The 26,159-nt window shown below is 43.5% G+C and overlaps 3 protein-coding genes across 6 annotated transcripts in view; 1 reads left to right on the top strand and 2 right to left on the bottom strand.

Annotated features, from left to right (window-relative positions):
* Nucleotides 1–26,159, bottom strand: part of LOC136399222 (zinc finger protein 615-like) — a 265,085-nt gene that overhangs the window by 187,506 nt on the left and 51,420 nt on the right. The window contains exon 2 of one of the 4 annotated variants that reach the window (XM_066374203.1): nt 13,557–13,751. The exons of the other annotated variants lie outside the window; for them this stretch is intronic. Within the exon in view, the coding sequence (XP_066230300.1) occupies nt 13,557–13,571 (15 nt within the window). The 5' untranslated portion in view covers nt 13,572–13,751. The remainder of the gene's footprint in view (nt 1–13,556; nt 13,752–26,159) is intronic. 4 annotated transcript variants of the gene reach the window in all.
* On the bottom strand, nt 2,320–12,498 carry LOC136399240 (zinc finger protein 615-like). The gene is made up of 2 exons (XM_066374236.1): nt 12,221–12,498; nt 2,320–8,813 (listed from the first exon to the last, which is right to left on the bottom strand). Exon 2 carries the CDS (start codon nt 8,665–8,667, stop codon nt 6,580–6,582), a length of 2,088 nt encoding a protein of 695 aa, XP_066230333.1. The 5' UTR covers nt 8,668–8,813; nt 12,221–12,498; the 3' UTR covers nt 2,320–6,579.
* LOC136397436 (probable ATP-dependent RNA helicase DDX4) lies at nt 19,924–22,615 on the top strand. Its single transcript, XM_066371943.1, has 2 exons — nt 19,924–20,323; nt 20,444–22,615. Exons 1-2 carry the CDS (start codon nt 19,924–19,926, stop codon nt 22,123–22,125), a joined length of 2,082 nt encoding a protein of 693 aa, XP_066228040.1. The 3' UTR covers nt 22,126–22,615.

Below are 26,159 nucleotides of genomic sequence, written 5' to 3'. Positions count from 1 at the left end.
CCCCTTGCTTGAGCCAGCGACCTTGGGTCCAAGCTGGTGAGCTTGAGCATGGGGTCTTGAACCTGGGTCCTTCCGCATCTCAGTCCGATGCTCTATCCACTGCGCCACCGCCTGGTCAGGCACAAACCCTGTTTAAAGTTAGGTTTTAAAGACAAAATCACATCCTGATTGGGGTATGGGGAAGAGGGGGAGCATGAGGAAGTCTGTGGTTAAAAAAAAAAAGTAGTAGAAGTTTCTACTGTGGTTTTGGTTACAAGGATCTGTAGCAGAAACAGCAACTACTCTGAGACCAGATGGAGTATACCGAAGGACCGAGGGATCACCACCTCACCATCCCATATTCAAGATTCATATGAAGGGCCTTGACCCCCAGTCCTTATGGTTAGTTCTTGACACATGCAAAATAGTAGGGACTAGAATGAGGAAGTTAGAAAACATAGAAGAGAATGAGGAACTTAGGAAGGGGAACTTTTTTGGAGCCAACAAAAGGGCAAGGGAAGTAGTTATTTTTGAGATATTTACCTGGTCTACTGATTAGTCAGAATTGCTAATTCTACCCCTATTGTGTGCTGTGTTCAGCACCTACCATGTTCAGTACTTTCATCAGTGATGCCCCTGGGTCTTTTGTCTCAGGGCACCGAAATGTGTCCTTGTTCTATGTTTCTATTCAGGGCCCCTACAAGAACCTACATATGTGCTCAATTTCCTTAATACTATTAAGCAACCAAACAGAAATAAATTCATGTTAAAACTAAAGATACAAATATGTCCTCTAGTTAAACAGTGCTGAGACAAATCCACTTTTTCCTATTTGATAAGGAACTATGACTAATTAAGGTTTTACTTTGGAGCATACCTACCTGAAAGGCATTTATCAAATCTCTCAAAACTTTAAGGTTTTGTGCTTCTCTACTTATTTTGAAATTAAGTTATAGGCCCTACCCTGCCCAGACAGCTAAGTTAGTTCGAGCGACGTCTGGAAGCACGGAGGTTGCCAGTTCCGTCCTGTCAGGGCATATACAAGGATAGGTGTTTTTGTTGCCTGCTCTCTCTCTCCCTTTTCCTCTCTCTAAAATCAATAAATGAATAAAGAAGTTAAAGGTTCCAGTTTGTTCACTCTGTGGATAGAGTTTTGGCTGGGTTTGCAGAAGTACCAGGTTGATTGTGGTTGGAACATACATGAGAAAACATTCTGCTTCTCTTCCCTTTCCTCTCCTCCTCCTTTCTCTCTTCCATTTTTTTGGGGAAAAAATGTTTTATTTACATATTTTAGAGGAGGGAGAGAGAGAACTGGGAAGAGCAGGAAGCATCAACTCCCATATGTGCCTTGACTGGGCAAGCCTTAGGTTTTGAATAAGCGACCTCAGTGTTCCAAATTGATATTTTATCCACTGGGCCACCACAGGTCAGGCTTTCTCTTCCCTTCCCTTCTCACAGGCAGTGGCTTGATTGGTCCAAGTGTCACCCTCGGGTGCTGAGGATAGCTTGGTTGATTAGAACATTGACCCCAGACTGGGGTTGCCAGGTGGATCCCTGTTGAGGTGCCTGTGAGAGTCTATCTCCCTTTCTATCACTTAAAAAAAATAAAAATAAAGCTTTGAAGTCCTGGCCAGTTGGGTCAGTGGTAGAGCATTGGCTGCACATATGGAAGTCCTGTGTTCAATTCCCGGTCAATGCACACAGGAGAAGCACCTACCTGCTTCTCCACCCCTTCCTCTCTCGATTCTTTCTCCTCCCTCCTGTAGCATGGCTAGCTTAGAGCAAGTTGGCCCCAGGCACTGATGGCCCCATGGCCTCTGCCTCAAGAGCTAATATATGGCTCTGGTTGCAAGAAAGCAAGGGCCCCAGATGGGCAGAACATCATCCCCTAGTGGGCTTGCCAGGTGGATTCCAGTTGGGTGCATGCAGGAGTCTATCTCTGCCACCCCTCCTTCCACTAAAAAATAATTTCTTGCCCTGACTAGCTGGCTTAGTGGTAGTGTGTTGGCCAGCATGTGGAAGTGTCGAGTTCGATTTCCAGCCAGGGCACACAGAAGCACCCATCTGCTTCGCCACCTTTCCCCCTCTCCTTCCTATCTCTCTCTTCCCCTCCCACAGCCGGGGCTCCATTGCAGCAAAGTTGGCCCAGGCACTGAGGATAGCTCCATGGCTTTCCCCTCAGGCGCTAGAGTGGCTCTGGTTGCAACGGAGCAACACACCGAACACACAGAGCATTGCTCCCTGGTGGGTATGCCACATGCGGGAGTCTGTCTCTCTGCCTCCCAGCTTCTCACTTCAGAAAAATACAAAAAAATACATATGTATTTCTTAAAGGTTTTATTTATTGATTTTAGAGAAGAGACACAAAGTGGAGTAAAGGGGAGGATTTCAAATTTTCAACTTGTAGTTGCTGCTTCTCATATGTGCTTTGACCAGGCAAGCCCAGACATTCAAATCCACAACCTCAGCATTCTAGGTCCATGCTTTACCCACTGTGCCACAAGGTCAGGCTAAAAATATTGATTTCATGCAACACTCAATGCCACTTATAAAGGTAAATACATCCAAGTATGTTGTTGATATTTCAAAAATGAACATAGTAAATTTCAAGTACTTCAAGTATTCCAAAATAACAAACTTGAAATTAAGGAAATGAAAAGTTACCTATATAATGAAACAGGTACAGAACACTGTGGTACACATTAAGTTTAATTCACTATGACCGTAACTGCCACTATTATAATTTCAATTACAAGGCAAACAGAAACATGGTTGATCCTGGGGCATTTGGGATCTTGCTCTGCAACATATATCATCAATTTGGCTCAAATAAACACACAAAAATTTTTAAGAAAAGACAGAACTATGGCTGAAGGTGTTCTGTCTCCATTCTTTTTTTTTTTTTACAGGGACAGAGAGTCGGAGAGAGGGATAGACAGGGACAGACAAGACAGGAATGGAGAGAGATGAGAAGCATCAATCATTAGGTTTTTTTTTGTTGCACGTTGCAACACCTTAGTTGTTCATTGATTGCTTTCTCATATGTGCCTTGACCGCGGGCCTTCAGCAGACCGAGTAATCCCTTGCTCAAACCAGTGGCTTTGGGCTCAAGCTGATGAGCTTTGCTCAAACCAGATGAGCCCACATTCAAGCTGGTGACCTCGGGGTCTTGAACCTGGGTCTTCCGCATCCCAGTCCGTCGTCGCTCTATCCACTGCGCCACCGCCTGGTCAGGCCTGTCTCCATTCTTTATGAGGTGTATTATCTATTTAGATCTGTGACAGAATTCTTTTTCATTCAAAACTTCAAGTTATCTGAGGTTTTGCTGAAGACCACCAAATTGGATGTGTTCATGAATTATTTCTGCATGGCAAGTGGTGAGGAACAAAAAGTAATAGAAACTTCACCATATTCAGTCTCAGATAAAAGTATTTCACCAGTTGTAATCTGATATATCTTGAGGTCTTTCTTTTGACCCTTGATTTCCATAATTAGAAACATCAATTCATGTTCTCTGACGATCACATACAACAGGATCTATATATTCCATTGCATGGTTTCCTAGTCTGTCACATTCATAGGATTTCACTCACTATCCACATTTCAGAGACACAATTTCCTAAAATATTATCAAGGCTGACTGTATCGGAATGTTTTGTAAATTCTTTCTCTATAAAATGAGGTAACTGCCAGACTAGGCAGTGGTGCAGTGGATCGAGTGTCCGACTAGGACGCAGAGGACCCAGGTTCAAAACTCCAAGGTTGCCAGCCTGAGCGCGGGCTCGGTGGCTTGATCATGAAATCATAGACATGACCCCAAGGTCACTGGCTTGAGCCCAAAGGTCGCTGGCTTAATGCCCAAGGTCACTCACTGTGCTGTAGCCTCCCTCCCCCCAGGTCAAGACACATATGAGAAAACATAATGAACTAAGGTGCCGCAGTAAAACACTGATGCTTCTCATCTCTCTCCCTTCCAGTCTGCCTGTCCCTGTTTGTCCCTCTCTCTGACTTTCTCTCAGTCAAAAAAAAAAAAAAGTGAGGTAACTGATCAGAACAAACAGAACCACATCCATTGCTCTAAGTTATTTCTTTTTTATTCTCTCTTTATGCATTGCATTGTTATTATTCACTGCACACTATTAGATTGAGACCATACAACTGGTAACATGTTGCCACAAAGCAGTTTCCTGTGAATTTTCTTATGTTAAACAAAAATATACAGGTGGGCAAAAGCTTTATCAGAATCAATGCACCTATAGGGCCTCTTTGAGGAACGTGTTTTCTTTGAGGAACGTTGAATTTTGACTTTGGAGTGAAGGCTTTCCCACAGTCACTACATTTATAGAAATTTTCTCCCATATAAATTCTCTAATGAATAATAAGACAACTTTTACTCAATGACAATTTACCACCTGAGTATGTGCAAAGGTCTTTTCTGACCAATCACTGACATTCCATTAGGCATAATATGTGTGTGTGTGTGTGTGTGTGTGTGTGTGTATTTTAGCAAGAGAGAGAGAGAGAAAGACAAGAAGGGAGAGAAATGAGAAGCATCAACTCATCGTGGCATTTCAGTTGCTCATCCATTGCTTTCTCATATATGTCTTGACCAGAGAGAGGGCTCAGCAGAGGTAGTGACCACTTACTCAAGGCAGCAACCTTGGGTATAAGCCAGTGACTTTGAGGTCATGTCTATGACCCCACACTCAAGCCAGAACAATAGCCTCAAGCTGGTGAGACTGTGTTCAAGCCAGTGGTCTTTGGTTCAAACTACGACACAACCATGGGGTTATGTCTATTATCCCACACTCAAGCCAGCATCAATTTGCCCAAGCTAGTAAGCTCGTATTTAAGTAGGATGAGCTGGTGCTCAAGCCTGTGACCTCTAGTTTTCAAACCTGGGTCTTCCTGGCCCTAGTCTCATGTTCCATTCACTGCTCCACTGCCTGGTCAAACAAAATCTTAAGAAACAAAAATCTTCAGGCTCTGGCAGGTTGGCTCAGTGGCAGAGCATCGGCCCAGCATGTGGAAGTCCCAGGTTCGATTCTTAGCCAGGGCACACAGGGTAAGTGCCCATCTGTTTCTCCACCCCTTTCCCTCTCCTTCCTATTTCTCTCTTCCCCTCCCACAGCCAAGGCTCTATTGGAGCAAAGTTGGCCCAGGCGCTGAGGATGGCTCCATGGCCTCTGCCTCAGGTGCTAGAATGGCTCCGGCTACAACGGAGCAACACCCCAGATGGGCAGAGCACCACCCCCTGGTGGGCATGCCAGGTGGATCCTGGGCATGTCAGGTGCATGCAGGAGTCTGTCTCTCTGCCTCCACATTTCTCACTTCAGAAAAATACAAACCAACAAACAAAAAAGAAACAAAAAGTATCACCATAATCATTGCATTTGTTTAGTTTCACTGTATGAGTTTGCATATATATACCTATAATAATCTACATGGGGAAACCTTTCCCACTTTCACTGCATATTCAGTTTTACTAAGGTGTTGTGAATCAGGTTCAGTCCTGAGTGAGAAAAGTGGGAGATGATAAAACAAACACAGAGAAACAAAGAATGGGATCTGGAAGTCCTTGCAGGCTGATGACTTGCCAAAAGGCCCAGACATCCACAAACAATTCTATTTTATGATGCAGAGAATAAAGCGTCTTGAAGCCTGAGTTTTCCCAGGAACTTTAGCAAGAAAGCGGAACCTTAGCAAGAAAATCTCCAACACAAAGTTATGCATAACATCTTAACTAGCAGTTCCTCTAACAAAGGGTAAGAAAAAGAAAATATAGATTGCCTTTAGCAACTCAATCAAGCAAGGAATGCGGGGGAGGGCTGTGAGGACTTTGTCAGCTTACAGCCTGTCTCCCACAGTTCCCCTTTTATATTTTTTTTAATTTTTTTACAGAGACAGAGTGAGAGTCAGAGAGAGGGACAGACAGACAGGAACGGAGAGATGAGAAGCATCAATCATTAGTTTTTCATTGTGACACCTCAGTTGTTCATTGATTGCTTTCTCATACGTGCCTTGACTATAGGCCTTCAGCAGACCGAGTAACCCCTTGCTCAAGCCAGCGACCTTGGGTCCAAGCTGGTGAGCTTTTGCTCAAACCAGATAAGCCCTCGCTCAAGCTGGCAACCTCAGGGTCTCGAACCTGGGTCTTCTGCATCTCAGTCTGATGCTCTATCCACTGTGCCACCCCCTGGTCAGGCCCCTTTTTTATTTTTTAACTTTAATTTGTGTGCTGTGATTTACATTTGTTTGATTTCCCGGATTCCAATTTGGAGGCAGACTGGAAAAAGACAAAATAAACACAGGATTAATATAGCCAATGCTAACAGATACCAGAATGAATGTTTCAAATACATTAAAGGGATTAAATCCTTTTAAATCATCAAGTAAATATTTTCTAACACAGTAAAATCAATGATAGAGTCTTTGCTGTTCTGAATGTCCTTAATATGTGGATGCAATTTCACCCAAGTCCATGCTGACATTGTTACTGTTCCATACTCTTTGCAGATGCAACTTAACCATATTCCAGTCCCATTGAGAACTGTTATGAGGAACAGGAGTCACACATACCCAGGAAAAGTCCATATAGTACTAGACCTGCTGTTGCACTTTCACACTCTGTAGCTGGTTTCCACATCCTAGGACTACTCCTTCCAATGCATTAAGTTTTGTCAGCTTACAGCCTGTCCTCCACACTAAAGAATGAGCTTGCTGATGTACAGTGAGATTACTCTTCCTGGAAAACCCTTTCCCACATACACTACATACATACGGCTTCTCTCCAGTATGAGTCCTTTGATGTATAGTTAGTTGGCTCTTCACTCGGAAGCCTTTCCCACATTCACTGCATACATACGGCTTCTCTCCTGTATGAATCCTTTGATGTACAGTTAGTTTGCTCTTCACTCGAAAGCATTTCCCACATTCATTGCATATACATGGTTTCTCTGAAGAATGAGTTCGCTGATGTATATTGAGAGTACTCTTCATGCTGAAGCTTTTTCCACATTCACCACACACATGGGGCTTCTCTCCTGTATGAGTCCTTTGATGTACATTCAGATTGCACTTCACTGGAAAGCCTTTTCCACATTCACTGCATACATATGGCTTTTCTCTTGTATGAATCCTTCGATGTACAATCAGATAGCCCTTCACTGGAAAGCCTTTTCCACACTCACTGCATACATACAGCTTCTCTCTTGTATGAATCCTTCGATGTACAATCAGATAGCTCTTTACTCGGAAGCCTTTCCCACACTCACTGCATATGTATGGTTTCTCTCCCATGTGAGTACGTTGATGTACAATCAGGCTACTCCTCACAGTAAAGCCTTTGCCACATTCATTACATATACACGGTTTCTCTGAAGAATGAGTTCGCTGATGTTTAGTGAGAGTTCCCTTCTTGCTGAAGCCTTTTCCACATACACTACATACATACGGCTTTTCTCCTGTATGAGTCCGTTGATGCACAAGCAGCTTATTCTTTAATGGAAAACCTTTTCCACATTCAGTGCACACATAGGGCTTCTCTCCCATATGAGTCCTTTGATGTACAGTCAGATAACTCTTCACTTGAAAGCCTTTTCCACATTCATTACATACATACGGCTTCTCTCCTGTATGAGACCTTTGATGTACAGTCAGTTTACATTTCAATGGGAAGCTTTTTCCACACTCACTGCATGCATACGGCTTCTCTCCCGTATGAGACCTTTGATGTACAGTCAGTTTACATTTCAATGGGAAGCCTTTTCCACATTCACTGCATATGTATGGCTTCTCTCCTGTATGAGTTCGTTGATGTACGAGCAGCTTGTTCTTTGCTGGGAAGCCCTTTTTACATTCACTGCAAACATAGGGTTTCTCTCCTGTATGAGTTTTCTGATGTATAAGGAAACTGGACTTTGTAGAAAAGGTCTTCCCACATAGACTGCATCCATGGGGTTTCTCTCCTGTATGAGTTTGATGATGAGCAATAAGATAACTCTTCCTGATGAAGCCTTTCCCACATTCACTGCATATATAAGGTTTCTCTCCCGTATGAATTCTCTGATGTATCTTGAGAGTAGATTTTGAAGAGAAGTTCTTACCACATAGACTGCATCCATGGGGTTTCTCTCCTGTATGAATTTGCAGATGACAAATAAACTGACACCTATATATGAAAGCTTTGCCACATTTAATACATGTGTAAAATTTCTTTCCCACATGAGTTTTCTGATGTATATTCAACTGTGATTTATTGTAGAAGGTTTTATCACATTTACTGCATTCATACTGATTCAGTCCTTTATGAATCCTCTGATGTTTAGTAAGCCTGGATTTTCTGGAGAAGGCTTTCCTACACTGACTGCATCCATAAGGTTTCTCTCCAGTATGAACTCTCTGATGATCAGTGAGCTGAGCAATCTTGATGAAGGCTTTCCCACATTCAGTGCCTATGTGAGCTTTCTCAATATTTTGAGTACTCTGTTGCTGAATGACCTGGGACTTATTTTTGACGGATTTGGTACTGGGATGCCATGTAATTTCATTGTAAAATTGTTCGTGGTTACCATTCAGAATGAATGTCCCACATCCATTCAAGTGAACAGAATTCTTTAATTTAAAAGTTCTAGTTTGGTTTTCACAACTTAATTTTGATTTTAAAGGTTTTTTGAATATCTCCAACATATCACAGTGTTGCCTCAATAGTGAATGCCTTTCACTCTGATTAACAATATTTGCAAATATATCAAGTTTACAGTGTTCTTCTCCACTCTTTGCAATGCTTGGATCTTGAAAGTGACTTTGCAGAGGCTCAATAACTTTCCTGAGTTCTAGGAAAGAAGAGAACAGTGAATCATTTTGTAATCTTTCATAATCTTAGTTTTAAATAAAACTCTTTTTTATTTATTTATTTATTTATTTATTTATTTTTTCATTTTTCTGAAGCTGGAAACGGGGAGAGACAGTCAGACAGACTCCCGCATGCGCCCGACCGGGATCCACCCGGCACGCCCCCACCAGGGGGCGACGCTCTGCCCACCAGGGGGCGATGCTCTGCCCATCCTGGGCGTCGCCATGTTGCGACCAGAGCCACTCTAGCACCTGAGGCAGAGGCCACAGAGCCATCCCCAGCGCCCGGGCCATTTTTGCTCCAATGGAGCCCTGGCTGCGGGAGGGGAAGAGAGAGACAGAGAGGAAAGTGCGGCGGAGGGGTGGAGAAGCAAATGGGCGCTTCTCCTGTGTGCCCTGGCCGGGAATCGAACCCGGGTCCTCTGCACGCTAGGCCGACGCTCTACCGCTGAGCCAACCGGCCAGGGCCTTAAATAAAACTCTTTACCAAATGTCCCTGTGTAAAGTAGCCATTTATTAATAACCTCTTGTATTGTACAAATAAATATATTTGGATTTGACCCAAGTTCTACACACTAAACCTGTATAACCCTTGTAGTTTCCTATGTGATAAAAGTATATTTTGTTTTAAGGAAAAAACCCTTTGTTTCTTTTTCTTCTTCTTTTTTTGAGGTTATAGAGAAGAGATTATGAGGCAGATTCCCACATGTGCCCCAACCAGGATCTACCTGGCAACCATATCTGAGGTCGATGTTCAAGTACCAAGCTATTTTTAGCACCTGAAGCAAACACAGACCAAGCAAGCCATCCTCAGTGCCTGGGGCCATGCTAGAACCAATCAAGCCACTGGCTGTGAGAGAAAAAAAGAAAGAGAAGGGGAGAGAAACAAATGCTTCTTCTGTGTGCCCTGACCAGGAACCAAATATGGGATGTGCATATGCTGGGCCCACTCTCTATACATTGAGCCACCCAGGCTGGGGCCAAATAATACCCTTTCAGTAATTGCTGAGTTTATGCTAGTGAACGGGCTTATCACAGGATTACTACATTGTCTCAGAATGGAGTTAGGCAAAGGAAATGCCCTCATGTGGCTCTTCTCTTGCTTGGAAAATGTGGCCACCCCATTTGTTTGCTAGTTCTCCAACAGCAATGGGATAAAAAAAAAAAATCGCACAGGCAATCAACTACCAGCAGCTGCATGGATTCCAAGGTTAAACATGGCATCAACTTGTGTTCAACCAGAATACAGAGTATTCTAATCCAACAAGAACAAATGGGATATCATGACACAGAATATCTGGACTCTGGACTTTATATTAGACTTAATGAAGACAAGGTAGCCTATTTTCCATGGTGAAAGAGATAAAGATGAGATACCGGAAACCTATGGACAACCTTCCATTTCAACCCTAAACAAATCTTAACACAAACCCCCCTCAAAATGCCCCAGGTGAAGTAAATATTTAGTGACAATGGTATGTATTTCAGACTAAAAAAATACATTTGGTCTTTTTCCAGTGTTGACACTGTTTGTAAAACCCTCATAATTTCAGAATTGAGAGGAGTATCTTTTATTCTATATAACAGAACTCTTTCACAAAAGGCTTAGTTTATGCTTATGAGGTGACTTAGCACAGGGTTCGAACATGGACTCAGGATGCAGCTAGTTACCAGAAAAAATGAGTGGACAGTTTACTTTCAGCCCCACCAACTGTACTCTAGGAAAGAAGGGATAACATAGTGTTTGAAGCTCTATAAAAATGATTATTCATATCTGATCAGCTTCTGAGTTAGTGAACATACCCATGTGCCTGGTATATGGTTCCCAAAATATTTTTTTTGTGTGACAGAGAAAGAGACAGATAGGGATAGAAAGGCAGGGAGAAAGATGAGAAGTATTAATTCTTCATTACAGCTCCTTAGTTGTTCATTGATTGCTTTCTCTTATGTGCCTTGACCGGGGGGCTGTAGCAGAACAAGTGACTTTGTGCTCAAGCCAGTGACTTTGTGCTCAAGCCAGCGACCTTGGGCTTCAAGCTAGTGATCCTTGTGCTCAAGCCAGCAAACATGGGTTCATGTCCATGATCCCACGCTCAAGCTAACGACCTCACGCTTAAGCTGCTGAGCCTGCACTCAAGCTGGACGAGCCTCTGCTCAAGCTGGCGATGTCGGGGTTTCGAACCTGGGTCCTCCATGTTCCAGTCCACGTTCTATCTACTGAGCCACCGCCTGGTCAGGCAGGTTCCAAAACTAATTATGGTGATGGTTGTGCAACTAAATAAATACACTAAAAACAAATTAACTATTCATTTAATTGGTAAATTGATGTTATGTGAATTAAATCTGATTAAAACAATCAAATATATGAGGTAAAATCAGAAGCTTTAGGAAAACAAATGCAGCGATAACATCTAACAATGAAGACAATCTGATTTAGACAAACTTGGAAGGATGGCACGTGAAGCACACACACGTTAGGACCTCGTTTACACTCGAACTCGTGTGGCATGTTAACAGGAACTTTCCTTGTTAATCAAATGAAACAACACAGAGCTTTATAAGAGAGCGAAAAAGAAAAAGAAAAATTTTAAAAAAGAAGGGAGCTCAGTATAGAGGGAACATCTCAAGTGATGCCATGATAGATAGAATTTAAAATGTGTAGTGCAGAAATAGGAACTCAATGGAAAAAAAGAATGGAGTTCAGGTGATTCCTGCTCTCACACAGAAAATGAGAAGTAAGAGGCCAGCGGCCATGGCGATGAGTACACCAAACAGAAAGGAAGTAGATATTAGACAATATTAAAGATGTTAATGTGGGAGTCCATCTCACAGAACAGAAAAAGGTTCACTCACGGGAACTGAGAAAACACTCAAGACTGATAAGAACTGAGTAAGAAAACTCTTGGGAGGGAGGTGGACAAAGAACGACATAAATGCAGCATGGAAACCAGGCTGTCACGGGGACACAGCATCCAAGATGGGGCTGAAAGTTATGAAGAGAAATCGCTATTTCCAAACAGGGCAGGAAGGCCCAGTAGAAAACTGTGATGAATTCAAAGTACTGTCTTTCCAGAGAGGCTTAAAAAGTGGAATTTTATGTGAAAAGAGGCGATAACACAGGCAGAGACACTGTGACCGTGGACAAAGGAAAGAAAGATCTGAGAATCCTAGGAAAAGGAAAACTATGCAAACAAATCAAGATGTAGATAAAATAAACAGGGATCGTTGCTCACATTTGGAACAAAAAAGTTACCTTTTCCTCTAAATTTCTGCAAATAAAAAAGGTTCTCATATGTGAAGGGGTGATTTTGCTTCCTCATTCATTGTCACGGCTCTGACACCTCTCTGACTCCCTGTTCCCCCACCTTGCTGGTTCTCACTCACCCACCTGGACAGACTAGATGCTGGGGTTCATCCCCTACTGTCCACGGTTATTCCTCTTGCTCCAACTGGAAGAGCATGTCTGGTTTGCTGGATTGATACCCTGCTCAGTGTGACAAATGACAGAAGATTTAAACATACTGGACTGGGCTAGGGTCTGTCAAGAGGAAGAATGTTACAGTTCAGAAAATGAACACGCTTCACATCTGTAACACAAAGTCTGTTGTCTCAGGAGGCAGAATGTGATACCTTCTTGTCTGAGGTAATGGAAGGATCTAAGGTTCTACCTTTCAGAGAACTGTAGTTATTCAGGAGAGGTAAGCATCTACGGGGAAAAAGCCACTGACAGACACCTTCTAAGTGACACAGGGGAGCTGTCCTCACCCACTGACACCAGGTGGCTGTAAATCTCCAACATCACGTCCCGGTACAGGTCCTTCTGATCGGGGTCCAGGAGCTGCCACTCCTCCCGGGTGAAGTCCACAGTCACATCCTGAAATGTCAGGCATCCCTGTAACAGCAGCGTGCTGGTTAATAGTGTTATGTACTTTTGATGAGGTAAAATAAAGGTTAGGTTTTCTCCCATTTTCACTTTATATTATGCATCTATAGAGCAAAAGAAGATTTATTTTAATATACAGTTGAATAATTACATGCCTAGTAAATTACAAGGTGGGGCAAAAGTAGGTTTATAGTTGTGCATATGAAAATAAAATCATAAACAATCATACAAAAATAAATTGTTTTTCATGTATTAACGACTGTAAACTTACTTTTGCCCTACTCTGTACTTTGTAATTGTGCATTCGGTCATCTATACATTCATCCAATTAGAAAATTCTATAATATGAAGGGGAATTTCTACTGATATATTTCAATACTTTTCATATTAACTGAGGTAGATTTTTATAGACCTCTACAAATCCATAATAAAGAAAAGATAAAACGAACCCAAATGCCTGACCAGGCAGTGGCACAGCAGATAGAGCATCAACCTGAGATGCTGAGGACCCAGGTTCAAAACTCTCAGGTAGCTGGTATCAGCGCTTGCTTGCTAGCTTTGTTACGAGGTCAATGGCCTGTGTGTAATATCATGAAAAGAATACCATGGCTGCTGGCTTGAGCCTAATGGTCTCTGGCTTAAAGCACAAGGTCCCTGGCTTGAGCTTAAAATTGCTGGCTTGGCTTGAGCCCCATCCCCTGATCAACGCACTTATGAGAAGCAATCAATAAACAACTAAAGTGTCTCAACTACAAGTGGATGCTTCTCATCTCTCTCTCTTACTGTCTCTCTTTCCCTCCCTCTCTTATCTCTAAAAAGAGGGGAAAAAGCCCAAAGTCACCTGAGCCAGGAACATTTTCTTCAATGCTCTGAAACGACCTGGCAATAGAGAGGGTGTGTGTGGCGTGTTGTGGGTCTGCTCTCAGTTTCGGCTTAGAAACCTGTCTTCACTCAGGTGTGTTACCAGAGATGCTGACACCCAATTCTACAACATCTTCCTGCTGCTTGTGATTCTAATGCTCTGGGGAGCCAGGACCTGTGGACTGAGGAGAAAATTCAGTGACTGGTACATTTCCTCTGGGCCCAGATGCACTCACCCTCACACAGTGACCACAGTATCGCTAGTGTCCCTTTACATCGTGTCCCTGAAGTTTATCCTTCTGGCCAATAAAGCCTCAGCTTCCAACTGTGGTGGAGGACCCCCTTATCCTGTGGAGTTTAAGTGGGGTGACTGTCAAAGGAGCCCCGGGCTATGACAGCCAGCCCTGCACCATCCTCAGGGGCCGGGGAGTCTCAGGAAAATCACTCACACAAAGCTGACCACATGGAAGGAGGGAATCGGGGCACTGTTTTCCTTAAACCACGTGTGCTCGGATTCCTCCTCAAACGATTCTGCACACCCCATGACTGCACCCATTTCTGGGGGAAAATAATGCACTGGGTACAACATCAGCATTGTCTTTTTCTTCTATTATTATTATTATTTATTATTATTTTAAGAGAGCTAAGGAGAGAGAGAAAGAAACATAGAGCTGCTCCTGGATGTGCCCTGACTGGGAATTCAAACTGGAAACCTTTGTTTTCCAGAATGATGCTCCAACCAACCAAGCTCTCTGGCCAGGGCTATTTTTTTAGAGACAGTGAGAGGAAAGGAGAGACAGAGAATGGGGAAGGGAAACACTCAGTCAGCCGTGCATTCACGGGTTGCTTCCTGTGTGTGTCCTAGTGAAGGATCGAATCCTCAACCTTGTCATTTCCGGATGACACTTGTAGCCAAATGAGCTAACCAGCTAGGGTCTAAATTTTTATTGATTCATTTGTGAAAGAGAGAGAAAGAGAGAGAGAGAGAGATTGGAGTGGAGAGAGAACCACAGATTTGATGTTTCACCCATTTATGCATTCATTAGTTGACTTCAGTATGTGCCCTGAGCGAGGATCAAACCCACGGCCTTCCTATATTGGAAGGACACACAAGGAATGAGTGCACTACTAAAATGGAACTACTAAGGGGAACAACGACAAGGTGCTTCGTTCTCTTGCTTGCTTTTTCCCTTCTTCTCTCTCTCTCTCTCTCTAATCAATGAAAAACTTTAAAAAAATTCATCCAAACCCTAGCTGGTTAGCTAAGTTGGTTAGAGCACCATGCAGAGTGTTGAGGACCAAAAAATAAACAGAGTTATTTTGCAGTTTGGATATCTAGAGCAGTGGTCCCCAAACTTTTTTGGGCCACAGACCGGTTTAATGTCAGAAAATATTTTCACGGACTGGCCTTTAGGATGGGACGGATAAATGTACAAAATAAAATTATGCGACCGGCATAAAAACTGTGGTATTTTTACATATAATTGTTGAATTTACGAGACAAGCATCAAGAGTGAGTCTTAGACGGATGTAACAGAGGGAATCTGATCATTTTTTAAAAATAAAACACCGTTCAGACTTAAATATAAATAAAACGGAAATAATGTTAGTTATTTATTCTTTCTCTGCGGACTGGTACCAAATGGCCCACGGACCAGTATGGTCCGTGACCCAGGGATTGGGGACCACTGATCTAGAGGACAGAGGCATTGGGCCCAACCCCCCACCTCACCTGCCTAATTAAGCTAACAAAGAACTGTGCTTCAGTACTCGACCTGCCCACCCATGTTCCCCGGAAGAGACTGGAAGCTAGTTTCTTCTTGGTGTAAAGTTAGATTGACTAGTATGGTGGAGGTTGTTTTGAGTTGCCTTGGAAACGTCATTGAATTGCTAATGGACCACGTTTTCTCAGGAATAAAGACGGATGTCTTTTTGGGGGAGGCCATGTTCTGCAGCCAGAACAGTAGTGACTGTTTGCAAGGAGCGGTGGCTTACTCCTGAACCCATCCTGTATATATTGTTAAGTCTCTGTCTATATTTAAGTCAATTTCATACCTTTTCCTGCTCCAGAACCTGGCATAGACTCATCGCGGCTCTCCCGCGACAGCAAAGAAGCCATGGTTGTCGGTTTCAACCTTGGTCAGAGCACACACAAGCACCAAAGAATGCATACATAAGTAGAACAACAAAATAATGTATGTTTCTCTCTTTTTATCTCTTTCCCTTCCTATCTTTATTAATTTAATAAATAAATTTTAAAAAATTTAAGATCATTTGTATTAAAAAGATATAGGGAATCATTTTTTAAAAAATGTATTGATTTTACCAATGAGAGAGGAAGGGTGAGAGAGAGAGAGAGAGAAAGAGACAAAAACATCAATTTGTTCCTGTATGTTCCCTGACTGGAGATTGAACAAGCAACTTCTGTGCTTCGAGTTAAAGCTCTTACTAACTGAGCTAGACAGCCAGGGCCATAGGGAAATTTTAACAGATTTAAATAAATGAAAAGGTTGCCTGTGAACATGATTCAGAAATGAAATTATTGTAAGATGTCATGATTCCACCCTAGTTTGTGGTTCAGTGGAAGAGTGTCTTCCTGGAGTAGCACTTTAACCAGTTCAGTCCCAGAGTTGCCACTGGATACTCAGGTCGCCAGATCGAGTCCCAGTAAAGACACGTAACATATGAGAAGCAATTACTGGGTGCACAACTAACTGGAACAACAAGCAGATGCTTCTCTCTCTTCCACTCTCTGTATAAATAAATAAATAAATAAATAAATAAATAAATCAAGTCTCCCAAATCTATATATATAGTTCCAATAAAATGCCAATGAAAACCCTAAACTGGTAGCCATTTACAACTCTGAAAATAGTTGAAAGCCCCTATAAGTTAATGAGAGCTTTAAGTTACTTTAATTATGACAGTACAATAGACAAACCAGCCAAAGGTACGTAAGAAATGCCTATAAAGACTCATGCATAGAAATGAATATGATGGCACAGGAAGCTCTGCAGGGAAGAGGGCAAGAATGGCTTTTTTTTCCCCCATTTTTCCAAAGCTGGAAATGGGGAGGCAGTCAGACAGACTCCCGCATGCGCCTGACCGGGATCCACCCGGCATGCCCACCAGAGGCGACGCTCTGCCCACCAGGGGGCGATGCTCTGCCCCTCCAGGGCTTCGCTCTGCTGCGACCAGAGCCACTCTAGCGCCTGGGGCAGAGGCCACAGAGCCATCCTCAGTGCCCGGGCCATCTTTGCTCCAATGGAGCCTTGGCTGCAGGAGGGGAAGAGAGAGACAGAGAGGAAGGAGAGGGGGAGGGGTGGAGAAGCAGATGGGTGCTTCTCCTGTGTGCCCTGGCCGGGAATCGAACCCGGGACTCCCGCACGCCAGGCCGACGCTCTACCGCTGAGCCAACCAACCAGGGCCAAGAATGGCTTTTTAAAAAATGGTTCTGAGTGGCCCTGGCTGGTTGGCTCAGAGGTAGAGTGTCGTCCCAGTGTGAGGAAGTCCCGGTGTCAATTCCTGGCCATGGCACACAGGAGAAGTGCCCATCTGCTTTTCCACCCTTCTGCCTCTCCTTTTTCTCTATCTCTCTCTTCCTATCCCACAGCCAAGGTTCTATTAGAGCAAAGTTGGCCCAGGCACTGAGGACGGCTCCGAGGCCTCTGCCCCTGGTGCTAGAATGGCTCTGGTTGCAACAGAGCAATGCCCCGGATGGGTAGAGCATTGCCCCCTGGTGGGCATTCAGGGTGGATCCTGATCGGGCGTATGGGAGTGTGTCTCTCTGCCTCCCTGCCTCTGACTTCAGAAAAACACACACACACACACAAAAGAAAAAAATAGTTCTGGGACAATGAGATATCCATGCTAGAAGTGGGAGGATGGGGAGAAAAAGATAGAACCCCATCTCAGACACATGCAAACATCATTATGGCAGATAGCTCTAAATCACAACAGTAAATGCATAGTCTTGCAACTTTAACAGTGACATCCACTCCTCCACCTTTGATTCTGGGGCTGGCATTGCCTCAATGACCACTTTGTCAAGCTCATTTCCTGGTATGACAAAGAATTTGGCTACAGCAACAGGGTGGTGGACCTTATGGTCCACATGGCCTCCAAGGAATAAGAGCCTCCTGGACCACCAGCCCCAGCAACAGGAAGAGAAGTCCTCAGCTTCTGGGGAGTCCTTGCCCCAGATCCATCCCCCAACATACTGAGAACCTGACCTGCACAGTTTCCATCCCAGACCCCCTGAAGAAGGGGAGGGGCTTAGGAAACCCTACTTTGTCCTGTACCATCAATAAAGTTCACTATTACCCCCCCCCAAAAAATTTAAGTGATAAAACTTTAAGACATCTGAAACACCTGGCCAAATAGCTCAATTGGTTGTAGCATTGTCTTGAAATGCAAGGGTGAAGGTTTGTTTTGTTTGTTTTTTAATTAGGAAGAGGACGGGAGGCAAAGACAGATTCCTGCAGTTGCCCTGACAGGGATACACCTGGCATGACCACTAGGGGAAGATGCTCTGCCCATCTGAGGCATTGCTCCATTGCTTAGCAACTGACCTCTTTTTAGCACCTGAGGCATAGGCCCAGGGAGCCATCCTCCGCACTCACGGCAAACTTGCTCCAATCGAGACATTGCTGCAGGATGGGAAGAGAGAGAAAGAGAAGCAAGAGTGGAAGGGGTAGTAAGCAGATGGCACTTCTCTGTGCCCTGACTGGGAATCAAACACGGGGCATCAAAATGCCGGGCTGATGGTCTACCAACCAGCCAGGACAAGGTTGCATGTTTGATCCCTGGTCATAGCACATATAGGAATCAACCAGTAAATGCAAAGATGGAAGAAACAACAAATAGATGCCTCTGTATCTCTTTGTCTCTCCCTACCCAGTCCCCTTCCCTCCCTTGCAGATAAATGACAAAAAGTTTTAAAATAAAAATTAGAAAGAAACAGGCCCTGGCCAGATAGCCTGGTTATTTAGTATTATCCTGATGCACAGAGGTTAGCAGTTCTATCCCTGGTCAGGACACACAATGATGTTACTTTCTCTCTCTAAAATCAATAAATAAAAAAATAAAAAAATATAAAAAAGATATGGGAAAATTTCTCAACATGATAAGTTATGGGAAGATTTTTAAAAGGGCATGTAGGTACAGAAGATGGCAGCAGAGTAGGCAGACGCACAGACGTCCAGCTCTCACCACCAAACTGGAATACAAATCAATTTAGGAAAAATCAGCATGAAAAAACAACTCTGGACTACAAGAACAGCTCTCAAAAACCAAGGAGCAAAGAAGAAGCCACAACAAACCTGGTAGGGAGCGCCTGAATCTCCCCTGCTTACAGGAATGGGGGGGGGGGTGAGGCTGAGAGCCCAGAGGGGATATCACTCCAGAATAAAGAGCAGAAAATAATGCTCACAGCCACTTGCCTGGCGACCAGGGAGTGAGGTGTGTTGAAAGGACCAGCTTATCTTCCAAGTGGAAAGGGGAGAGAGAGGGACAGACGGTGAGGGGCTAAGGAATCAGGAGATGACCTAAAAAGCTGACTCAGGCCCTAGCCGGTTGGCTCAGTGGTAGAGCGTCGGCCTGGCGTGCGGAAGTCCCGGGTTCGATTCCCGACCAGGGCACACAGGAGAGGCGCCAATCTGCTTCTCCACCCCTCCCCCTCTCCTTCCTCTCTGTCTCTCTCTTCTCCTCCCACAGCCAAGGCTCCATTGGAGCAAAGTTGGCCCGGGCGCTGAGGATGGCTCCATGGCCTCTGCCTCAGGTGCTAGAGTGGCTCTGGTTGCAACAGAGTGACGCCCCGGATGGGCAGAGCATCACCCCCTGGTGGGCGTGCCGGGTTGATCCTGGTTAGGCGCATGCGGGAGTCTGTCTGACTGCCTCCCCGTTTCCAGCTTCAGAAAAATACAAAAACACACACACAAAAAAGCTTACTTGTCCAGTACTGGAGGCGGCCATAGCTGGGGGAGGGACTGATCCTTCCACAAAACAAGGCTAAATTGCTTCTGGATCACAGATCTCCAGACATCTCTCCAGTTCCAATCAGCCCAACAAGACACAGCTGAAAACAAGAAGTGGGGAGCAGAGGCAGTAACTCAGGTCTCCATGGAGATCTGAGATACACCTCCCCCTACTGAAGCTGAGAAAACACCCTGCCCCCAGAGAGATTAATTGGTAGAGGAGACCTTCAGAGTCACAGGTTACACCTACTGCATTCCTGAATACAGTTTCAAGGAAGCCCCCTGCTGAGATCAGCAAACAAGACTATCACCTATTAAGAAAACAAACAAGGGGCCCCGGGGCGGTGGGCGGCGTGGGAGCAGGAAACCACCATGGGGGATGAAGACTGGGAAGCAGAAATAATCAAACCCCATCTGTCTTCCTACCTTCCTGTCTTTGAGAAGGATGGGTATTCTTCCGGAGCGAATGGAGATGCTTTTAATAGGACTGGGGCCTCGTCGTCAGAAATGGATGATGGACCTTCTCAAAAAGATCATTTCATGAGAAGGGGATTTGCCTCCAGGAGGAGCGTGGGAAGCAGAGATGCTGGCGAGTCTAATAGAAGGGAGAACGCCTCCTCAGTGGGGGGTTTTGGAGCTGGACGGAGTTTTGGAAACAGAGGTTTTTCAGGTAACAAGTTTGAAGGAAGTGATAGCTCTGGTTTCTGGAGAGAGTCTAGCAATGACGGCGAAGACAGTCGGATGCGGAGCAGGGGCTTCTCCAGGAGAGGAGGCTATCAAGATGGACATGACCCGGAAGCTTCGGGACCGTCCAGGTGAGGGAGAAGAGGAGGTTTCCGTGGCGGCAGCGGTGGCGGCCGGGGAGGATTTGGTCTGGGAAGTCCAAACCTAGACCGTGAGTATGAACAAGATGAGGGGACCCAGCGTACTGGCGGCCTTTTTGGGTCTAGAAGACCAGCATTAGGTGCCACAGGTAATGATGACACTTACCAGAGCAGAAGTGGGAGTGGACGAGGTGGTTACAAAGGTTTGAACGAAGAAGTAATAACAGGTTCTGCAAAGAATTCTTGGAAGTCAGGAGCTGAAGGAGCAGAAGGTGGTGACTTTCAAGGACCAAAGGTGACCTACGTGCCGCCTGCCCCGCCCGAGGACGAGGACACCATCTTCGCACACTACCAGACGGGCATCAACTTTGACAAGTACGACAGCATTCTGGTAGAGGTCTCTGGACACGACGCACCTCCAGCGATCCTGACTTTTGAAGAAGCCAAACTCTGTCAGACTCTGAGTAACAACATTGCTAAAGCCGGCTATACCAAGCTCACTCCTGTGCAGAAGTACAGTATACCTATCATACTCGCAGGGCGGGATCTGATGGCTTGTGCCCAGACAGGGTCGGGGAAAACTGCAGCTTTTCTCTTGCCAATCTTGGCGCATATGATGCATGATGGTGTCACTGCCAGCCGCTTCCGAGAGCTGCAGGAGCCCGAGTGCATTATTGTTGCCCCCACTCGAGAGCTGATCAATCAGATCTACTTGGAAGCCAGGAAGTTCTCTTTTGGGACTTGTGTAAGAGCTGTTGTCATATATGGGGGAACCCAGTTTGGGCATTCAGTCCGACAGATCGTCCAAGGTTGTAATGTGTTGTGTGCTACCCCTGGGAGACTGATGGATGTCATCTCCAAAGAAAAGGTTGGTCTTGGACAGGTCAAATATTTAGTTTTGGATGAAGCTGATCGCATGCTGGATATGGGCTTTGGGCCAGAAATAAAGAAATTAGTTTCCTGCCCAGGAATGCCATCAAAGGAGCAGCGCCAGACCCTGATGTTTAGTGCAACTTTCCCAGAAGAAATTCAGAGGTTGGCTGGGGAGTTTTTAAAGCCAAACTATTTGTTCGTTGCTGTTGGACAAGTGGGCGGAGCCTGTGTGGATGTGCAGCAGAGCGTCCTCCAGGTCGGCCAGTACTCGAAGAGAGAAAAGCTTGTCGAGATTCTGCGGAACATAGGTGATGAAAGAACCATGGTCTTCGTTGAAACTAAGAAAAAAGCAGATTTTATTGCCACTTTTCTTTGTCAAGAAAAAATATCAACAACAAGTATTCACGGTGACCGGGAGCAGAGGGAGAGGGAGCAGGCTCTCAGGGACTTCCGCTGCGGGAAGTGCCCAGTTCTGGTTGCTACTTCCGTTGCTGCTCGGGGGCTGGACATTGAAAACGTTCAACATGTTATCAACTTTGACCTTCCTTCCGCCATCGATGAATATGTTCACCGAATCGGGCGCACTGGTCACTGTGGGAACCCTGGCCGAGCCGTCTCCTTCTTTGATCCCGAGTCAGACAGGCATCTGGCGCAGCCTCTAGTGAAGGTCCTGTCGGACGCTCAGCAGGATGTGCCTGCATGGCTGGAAGAAGTCGCCTTCAGTACCTACGTCCCTGGCTTCAGTGGGAGCTCACGAGGAAGCATGTTTGCCTCGGTGGATACCAGAAAGAATTACCAGGGCAAGAGCATCCTGAGCACAGCAGGGTTTCCCTCTTCACAAGTCCCTCACCCAGTGGATGAGGAGTCGTGGGACTAACGCGAACCAGCCTCCAGCCTGTGGTTCGGTCCGCGCAGAGGAGGAAGCAGTTTTGATTTTGTCTTTTAACAAAAGTGTGAAGCCAGCACACTCATGTCTCCTATCGTTCTATTCTTGCTCCCACCCTTAAAGTCCTTACTGACCAGTTATGCTAGAAGTTACAGCATTGCCGTTGCTGATGCGCATGGGCTGCCCAGGAAGACGAAGGCATTGGAAGTGTGTTGCTGTTTCCAGTGTGTTCTTCAGAGGTTGAGACTTGTTTCATGTCTCAGTGCAGTGTTTGTTGATCCTCTTAACAAGCAGTAGGATAGATGATATACTTTTGGTTAAAAATTATTGGGTCTCATTTTTACTTAAAAGGAGGCTTTCCAGCTATGGAGTGTCACTGAAATGGAAGAACATGGTTTCACGAAGCCACAGTGAGAGAACGCCTCTCAGGGTGGTTCTAATACTAGGTCATCAGACATGTAAAGGACATAGTTCCGTGTTGACTGTGTGAGCTCTGTACTTAATGACAACAGATGTTTGTATAATATGCAGACTTTTCCTTGAAAATAAAGGATGAAACTTCCCCCTTTAAAAAAAGAAAAAAAGAAAAAAAAAAAAGAAAACAAACAAATCAAGACTTCAAAGCTGCCCAAATCTGAAAGTGGATTACAAATAATAGCTGATGCCAACCCAAGAAGATCTAGAAATAACACAATTGAAAACTGGAGGCAGACAACACCAAGCCTAGACTCAACCAACTCTACAAACAAAACATCCAAACACAGATAACGAGAAGACAAAGAAGTGCAATCCAAATGAAACCACAAGAGAAACCTTCAGGAGATGAACTGAGTGATATGGAAATAATCAAACTTCCAGATGCGGAGTTCAAAATAATGATTGTAAGGATGCTTAGGGATCTTAGAACAACAATGGATGGCCATTACGAATACCTAAATAAAAAAATAGCAAGTATAAAAAAGGATATTGAAATATTAAAAAAGAATCAGTCGGAGATGACAAATACAATATCAGAAATGAAGACCACAATGGAAGGAATTAAAAACAGGATGGATAGAGCTGAGGATCGAATCAGCAAGTTGGAGGACAACTTGAATGAAGGCAAGAAAGCAGAGAAGAAAAATGAAAAGACTCAAGAAGTCTGAGAAAACTCTTAAGAGAGCTCTGTGACAACATGAAGAGAAATAACATCCATATCATAGGGGTTCCTGAAGAAGAGGAGAAAGAACAAGGGATAGAGACTTTGTTCAAGCATATCATAGCTGAAAACTTCCCTCAATTAATGCAAGAGAAACTCTCACAAGTTCAGGAAGCACAGAGAACAACATTAAAGAGAAACCCAAAAAAACCTACACTAAAAAACATCATAATTAAAATACCAAAGCTAAGTGATAAAGAGAAAATATTAAAAGCTGCAAGAGAAAAAAAAGCTATCACCTACAAAGGAGCCCCCATAAGGATGACATCTGACTTCTCAACAGAAACACTTGAGGCCAGAAGGGAACGGCAAGAAATATTCAAAGTAATGCAGAACAAGAACCTACAACCAAGACTACTTTATCCAGCAAGGCTATCATTTAAAATCAAAGGGGAAATAAAAAGCTTCCCAGACAAAAAAAAAACTCAAGGAATTCATTACAACCAAACCAATGCTGCAGGAAATGTTAAGGGGCCTGTAGTAAACAGATCAAAGTGGGAAAAGATTATAGCAAAAAAGGAAGACAGCTTTAAAGAATAAAATGGCAATAAACAACTACATATCAATAATAACCTTAAATGTAAATGGATTAAATGATCCAATCAAAAGACATAAGGTAGCTGCATAGATAAGAAAACAGGACCTGTACATATGCTGTCTACAAGAGACACACCTTAAAACAAAAGATGCACATAGATTGAAGGTAAAAGGATGGAAAAAAACATGTCATGCAAATGCAAATGAAAAAAAAGCTGGGGTAGCAATACTTATATCAGACAAAATGGACTTTAAAACAAAGGTTATAGTAAGAGATAAAGAAGCTCACTACATAATGATAAAGGGAGCAATCCAACAGGAAGATATAACTATTATAAATATCTATGCACCAAATATAGGAGCACCTAAATATATAAAGCAGACTTTGATGGATATAAAGGGCAAGATCAACAGCAATACTATAATAGTAGGGGATTTCAGTACCCCACTAACATCACTAGATAGATTCTCAAGAAAGAAAATTAACAAAGAAACAGCAGACTTAAAGGACACACTAGATCAACTTGATTTAATAGATATCTTCAGAACCTTTCACCCTAAAGCAGCAGAATATATATTCTTTTCAAGTGCTCATGGTACATTCTCTAGGATAGACCACATGTTAGGGCACAAAAGCGGTCTCAACAAATTTAAGAAGACTGTAATCATATCAAGCACTTTCTCTGATCACAATGGCATGAAACTAGAAATGAACCACAACAGAAAAGCTCAAAAATTCTCAAACAAATGAAAACAAAATAGCAGGTTGTTAAATAACGAATGAATTAAGAATGAAATCAAAGAAGAAATAGAAAAATTCCTAGAAACGAATGAAAATGAGCATACAACAACTCAAAATTTATAGGACACAGCAAAAGCAGTACTAAGAGGGAAGTTCATAGCACTACAGGCACACTTTAAGAAACTAGAAAAAGATCAAATAAACAACTTGACCCTGCATCTAAAAGAACTAGAAAAAGAACAGCAAATAAAGCCCAAATGTAGTACAAGAAAGGAAATAATAAAGATCAGAGCAGAAATAAATGACATAGAAGTTAAAGAAACAATACAGAGGATCAATGAAACCAGGAGCTAGTTCTTTGAAAAGGTAAACAAGATCGATGAACCTTTAACTAGACTCACCAAGAAAAAAAGAGAGAGGACTCAAATAAATAAAATTAGAAGTGAGAGTGGAGAAATAACAACTGACACAACAGAAATACAAAATATTGTAAGAAAATACTATGAAGAACTGTATGCCAAAAAACTAGACAACCTAAATGAAATGGACAAATTCCTTCAAACATATAATCTTCCAAAAATCAATCTGGAAGAATCAGAAAACCTAAACAGACTGATTACACCAAATGAGATCAAAACTGTTATCAAAAAACTCCCAACAAGGAAAAGTTCTGGAAGTCCTAGCCACAGCAATCAGACAAGAAGAAGAAATAAAAGGCATTCAAGTTGGAAAAGAAGAAGTAAAACTATCATTATTTGCAGATGATATGATATTGTATATAGAAAACCCTAAAGTCGCCTGACGAGGCGGTGGCGCAGTGGATAGAGCATTGGACTGGGATTTAAGAGGACCCACGTTTGAGACCCCGAGGTTGCCAGCTTGATCGTGGGCTCGTCTGGTTTGAGCAAAGCTCACCAGCTTGACCCAAGGTCTCTGGCTCGAGCAAGGGGTTACTCGGTCTGCTGAAGGCCCACAGTCAAGGCACATATGAGAAAGCAATCAATGAACAACTAAGGTGTCACAACAAAAAAAACCCTGATGATTGATGCTTCTCATGTCTCTCCATTCCTGTCTATCCCTCTCTCTGACTCAATACCAATACCAATTAAAATACCAATGACATACTTCAAAGTTATAGATCACATATTCCAAAAATTTATATGGAACCAAAAAAGAACACGAATAGCCTCAGCAATCTTAAAAAAGAAGAATAAAGAGGGAGGTATCACACTTCCTGATATCTAGTTATACTACAAGGCCATTGTACTCAAAACAGCTTGGTAGTGGCATAAGAACAGGCATATAGATCAATGCAACAGAACAGAGAACCCAGAAATAAACCCACAGCTCTATGGACAACTGATATTTGACAAAGGAGGTAAGAGCATACAATGGAGTAAAGACAGCCTCTTTAACAAATGGTGTTAGGAAAATTGGACAGCTACCTGCAAAAAAATGAAACTAGACCACCAGCTTATACCATTCACAAAAATAAACTTTTGGATAAAAGACTTAAATGTAAGCTGTGAAACCATAAGCATCTTAGAA

The sequence above is a fragment of the Saccopteryx leptura genome, chromosome 3, assembly GCF_036850995.1.
Source record: "Saccopteryx leptura isolate mSacLep1 chromosome 3, mSacLep1_pri_phased_curated, whole genome shotgun sequence".
In the NCBI taxonomy this organism is placed as follows: domain Eukaryota; kingdom Metazoa; phylum Chordata; class Mammalia; order Chiroptera; family Emballonuridae; genus Saccopteryx; species Saccopteryx leptura.
The sequence above is the reverse complement of the archived record's forward strand: the minus strand, read 5'-3'. Positions and strand labels throughout refer to the sequence as shown.